This window comes from Puccinia triticina, chromosome 14A, assembly GCF_026914185.1.
Source record: "Puccinia triticina chromosome 14A, complete sequence".
Taxonomy (NCBI): domain Eukaryota; kingdom Fungi; phylum Basidiomycota; class Pucciniomycetes; order Pucciniales; family Pucciniaceae; genus Puccinia; species Puccinia triticina.
This window is the reverse complement of record NC_070571.1, coordinates 2,909,941-2,914,793: the sequence shown is the minus strand read 5'-3', so window position 1 is coordinate 2,914,793 and position 4,853 is coordinate 2,909,941. Positions and strand designations below refer to the sequence as shown.

Below are 4,853 nucleotides of genomic sequence, written 5' to 3'. Positions count from 1 at the left end.
GCCACTGTGGGCCGTCTGTGGATAATCTAATCCTTCATTCGGTGCCACCTGGGACTTGATAGCACAGAGAATTTAGAAATAGAAAAAACATGGCTTTTGAGAATTGAAAAAATCAGAGAATTTCACACATGGAAACTCAGAGGAATTCGACACCTGGGAACTAAGAATGAGACAAAAGAGAACAAAAACTTAGAAATGAACCTGAGATCAAACCAAAAAGGCTTTTTTTTTTCTTGGTCCTGAAGACACCTGAGGGTCCTTGCAGCTCGGAACTTGTGTAAACTACAAACTTTTAAGGTATTAATTAAGGTATTAATCAATTAATACCAACAATCTTTTGATCTCGACCGATCTAAGCTGAGACGCACTCGCTTACTTACATAAAACTACCTTTGAAATCATGTCTGATATCGATAACCTCACCGGAGATGTTCTAGGTTTAGAGACCAACCCAAACGCCCCAGCAGAGTCACTCGCGGCAGGCTCCAACTCCAGAAACCCAACCTCCAAAAAGATGGGCAGGACGGTGAAATCGTGCCTATCGCAGGCTGCAGAGAAGTCGAACCCCACCGCCGGAACTGGAGACCAGTCCGATGATGACGAGGATGAAGACGACCCGCAGATTATAGACTGCCTGAGAGCTGCGGAAAAACGAGGTGAGTTTTTACAACCCATCCGCTGTCCCAAAGAGCGTAGTAGATAACAAACCTTACCCAATCCACAGGAGACGAGACAAGCGTGGACGCCGAAGCCAGATTGAAGATGTTGAAGGAAGCGCTAGAAGCCCAAGTCGCCGGCAACTCAGCCAAGGCAGACCAGATCCTGGCGAAGATCCAGCTAAAGATGGTTACCGCCCCCGCCGCACCAGCAGAGAATGCGGTCACGGTAGCAAAGAGAGCTCGAATCGAAGAAGGAGGCAACGATAGAGTGAAGGAGAACGGGTTTGTGTTCTATAAAGCCGAGGTGAACTCGTTCTTGGGGCTAGGCCTCCCCCCGTTCTTCGACAAGAACATGAAGGAACTAAAAGGCAAGCTCTCTCCAGAGGAATAGATAGAAGCAACGAGGCAGACAGGAAGCTGACAAAGCATTTATGAAATACACAAACAGGCCCCTTGCCTATAGCCATCTTCAACAAGAAGTGGCAAGATGCGGCGATCCTCCATTACTCGGAGAAGAAAGCCCGACTCAATACCTCCTCAGATGAGAAGGACAGGCAGTTGCTGTTTCTACTCGGGAATACGGCTCGACACTGCAGGCCAGGGAGAACCTTGCCTCAGAAGAAGTGAAGAGCCACTTTTCCCTTCGACCCACACGCGACTAGGCACTTTGTGAGACACGGGTTACAGCCTAGCCACGTCGGACTCAGTAGCCCACACGGGTGAGCGGCGTGAGAGCTGATCCGCTGCGCTGCGCAAGAGGATAGCACGCCGCGCAGCCCGCATCCACACGGACGCCAAGCCTTGTGCGCTTAGTGGATTCAGAGCCTTGTCGTGGACGACTTGGTGCAACCACGACGGCGATCAGGCGGAGGGCACCGGAGGGGCAATATCTGCGGCGGATGGACGAGCCCAGCCCTTCTGGGCGTCATGCGGCCGGCGGGACATGGTGCGCGTAGGGGCCACTCAGGGGGGCGCGTAGAATCGGAGCAAAAACGGATGGCATTGCAGTAAAATAAAGTAAAAAAACTGCATGGCAGTAACAACTCATAGGGGTTAGGGTTTGGTAGAGGGACGTGGAGAAAAGCTGGTAGAAGGAAAAAAGATGGGGTAAGACGGGGGAGGGGTTAGGGTTAAGCATCCGCCATGTCCACAGCGAGGGCGGCGACTTGCTTGGCGGTCGGGCAGACACAATCGGCCCGGTTAATGTCGGCCAACAGCGGTGGCCGGCGGCATACCCCGGCGGGTAGTGGGTACGTAGGTGGGCAGGGGGTTGCCTGTTGATGTTGGCCTGGGGGAGAGAAGGTTAGACAAAGGGGAATGTGTGAGGGGCAGGATTGGGAACCAGGCTTACCATAACTAGTCGGAAGACAGATCGCTCGCGGTTGTCCCTTGTGTAGGCCTTGATATCCGGGATCAGCGTGGCCTCCCGGGACCTGCTGTGCATGAATTCCTGAATAATGGGAGGGGGGCGAGGCGCAAGAACAGATGAGAGAGAGCGGAGAGAGGAGCACTTGGGGGGTCAGGGTTAACATACCCTCTTGTTGCCGTGGTAATCAAACCGGCGGATCTGTTCCGCCTTGCTTGGGGCCTAATCAAACCGGCGGATCTGTTCCGCCTTGCTTGGGGCCTTGGATCTATCGGGGCCGGTGGGACCTGCGCTGGGCCCGGCCCCACCGCGTCCAATAAGGACCCGCAATGAGGACATTATAATGACGGCCCGCTCCATCTCAGTCATCTGAATGGGTGTGAGGGAGGAGGTGTGTCACATCAGCGACGCCAGAAAGGATGGTGGAGCACCCGCTCCATTACTCACCAGCTCAAGGGCCGCGACTTCGGCCTGCGGAAGGACAGTGACGCCAATATTGACTAGGTATTGCTCGTTGGGAGGCGAAACTATTGGGTCGATGGGCAGGTTGGGGACGGGTGGCGCCCCACCGAGGGGCTGAAAAGGGTTAAAGCCCGGTGGCAATTCTCCATTGCCCGTACGCTGGCGACGGGCAGGGCGGTCTGAATCATCTGGGGAGTGAGGGTCAGTCAAAATTTTTGCAATATCTGACCATCCTGGGTTAGCGGTCACCGTGATGAAATAATCCGGCGGGCCAAACCTTGCGACCAATGCCATCGCGTCTTGGTACAATTGAGCCATGGCCCGTGGGCCACCGATGAAAGATGATGGTAATACAATCTTTCTGCCCGATGGCTCCGCATTTTGCCCTATTGCTTCTACCAGGCAGGAGTATGCATGTAATGCTTACGGTAGCAGACAGGGACAAGCCGAACACTTCTGCAAAAATCGACAGTGTAGTATTGGCAGAGATACCTGACCCAGAGGCAGAGCCCAAGCTCTACCAGATTGTGACGAGGTGCATGTTACATGGGCCGTGCGTTGGGCGTAGTTGCTATATCAAGGGTAGATGCCGCTTTCGATTCCCGAAGCAATTTGCCGACGAAACGACTTTGGTTGAGGGCGCCTATCCACAGTACCGCCGGCGAGACAATGGCCGTTGCATACGGAAAGGGCCGTTCAATTTTGACAATACTGCTGTAGTTCCATATAACAAGTTTCTTTCGCTGCGAATGAACTGTCATGTCAATGTCGAGGTAGCCATCGGTATCCAAGCAGTGAAGTATTTGTACAAGTACATTTGCAAAGGCCACGACAGGTCCTATCTAGCTTTAGAGAACAACGATGAAACGGCAGCCTTTCTTGATGCCAGATATATAGGCCCACCGGAAGGTGAATCCATTCATATATTAACTTGGGTCCCCATTTCAAGCTGTATTGACTCTTTGTGTTTCTTCTATAGCAGCGTGGCGTTTGCTCCAATTCGAAATGTCTGATCGACATCCAGCAGTCCAGCAACTAGCGCTACACACTGAAGACGCTCAAACAGTGAGTCGGCATACAAAATATAAAAACAGGTACCCCATTGAAAGACTCAAATTTCTCAGATGAAACAAGTGATTGACCCATTGCACAGTTGACCTAATGAGGAGGTATAAAAACAGGTCAATGTGGGCTTTCAGATTAGCCAGATAATCCGCCATTTTATCAATGTGCGTCTGGAATATATATGGAGTGAGCTTGCACAGTGCAATCCAAATCAATTTCTTCTCAGGCAACAGCAAATCCGACAAGAAAAACGGGCCTGCCTGGAGCAGAATCTTGAAGTCTTTCCCAACTAAGCTCTTGACGTGCTTTATGAGGTAGATGGGCTTGATTGATGAAATGTTAAGTGAGTCCTTCGAGAATGATTGAAGCCGCCCTGTTAATATGTGTTTTTTGCTATCGTGCACACTTCCTACTAGGTCCCGCACGATGTACTTGACAATGCCCAGAAGCACCACATGCAGCACTTCTACAGGAGTATCCAGCACACCACCAAAACCTGACGGTGACAAGCTGCTGTCAACACCTTACTGCACAATGCAGCAGAATAGATAGAAGGATTACAAATACCTTCTAGCTCCAAGATAGGGTTGTAGAGCCTCTTACTGCTGTTTTCATTGTTTGCCCAATCGGATATTTTCTTTTGAATAGATGGGTCGTCCTTGGCTTTGGCAAGGAGCTTGCTGGTGATTGCATCCTTGACCCCATATTCCTTGGATTTGATGATGGATTGGTTCAGACTAACTGTTTGCGCTATATTGAAGAGCTCATGTGTATGTACTCTGGTTGTTTCCCAATCCCGACCTTGAACGGCCCGCTAATTATAAATGAACACCACAGCCTTAATTCAGTAGATGATATTGATTTACTTGGATAAGTGATGCAATCACTCACCTTTCGCCCATCTCTATCGCTCTGGAGGAAATTTTGAATGAAGGTTCTTGTTTTCTTGAACTTCTTCATGCGGACCAATAAGGTGCACATTTGACAGGGATTGAGACAGTTCCCAGGGATTGGAGTATTCATAATTTTGGCATGCATGGAAGAGTTGGCCAGGAAGCAGAAAACCAAAGAGCGTACCAAGACTGGGCTTGAGAGACCATGATCATACGCCATAAATCCTTCAGGCCCCATGAAGCTATCAATTTGAATGAGGACATGCAACCCAAATCTGTTCTTATTTGTAATCAAATAGCTCACTTTAGTTCCTCTACAATATTCTCCAACATCTCACATGCACTTGCAAGATTGGAAGTTGCCAGGAAATGACAGTGGTATTCTTGATTAGATATTTGCGGCAGGAG

At 50.2% G+C, this 4,853-nt stretch overlaps 3 protein-coding genes across 3 annotated transcripts; 1 reads left to right on the top strand and 2 right to left on the bottom strand.

The window, feature by feature from the left end:
- Positions 1-400: 400 nt before the first annotated feature.
- PtA15_14A284 (uncharacterized protein) lies at positions 401-1,050 on the top strand (the record flags this gene model as incomplete). Its single annotated transcript, XM_053162983.1, has 2 exons — positions 401-656; positions 725-1,050. The coding sequence occupies 2 exons, from the start codon at positions 401-403 to the stop codon at positions 1,048-1,050; spliced, it is 582 nt and encodes a 193-aa protein (XP_053026955.1).
- A 739-nt stretch (positions 1,051-1,789) lies between these two features.
- Positions 1,790-2,103, bottom strand: PtA15_14A283 (uncharacterized protein; the record flags this gene model as incomplete). Its single annotated transcript, XM_053162982.1, has 2 exons — positions 1,790-1,933; positions 2,011-2,103. The coding sequence occupies 2 exons, from the start codon at positions 2,101-2,103 to the stop codon at positions 1,790-1,792; spliced, it is 237 nt and encodes a 78-aa protein (XP_053026954.1).
- Positions 2,104-2,247: 144 nt separating this feature from the next.
- On the bottom strand, positions 2,248-4,454 carry PtA15_14A282 (uncharacterized protein; the record flags this gene model as incomplete). The annotated part of the gene is made up of 5 exons (XM_053162981.1): positions 2,248-2,394; positions 2,473-2,666; positions 4,120-4,261; positions 4,354-4,366; positions 4,444-4,454. The coding sequence occupies 5 exons, from the start codon at positions 4,452-4,454 to the stop codon at positions 2,248-2,250; spliced, it is 507 nt and encodes a 168-aa protein (XP_053026953.1).
- Between the last annotated feature and the right edge of the window lie 399 nt (positions 4,455-4,853).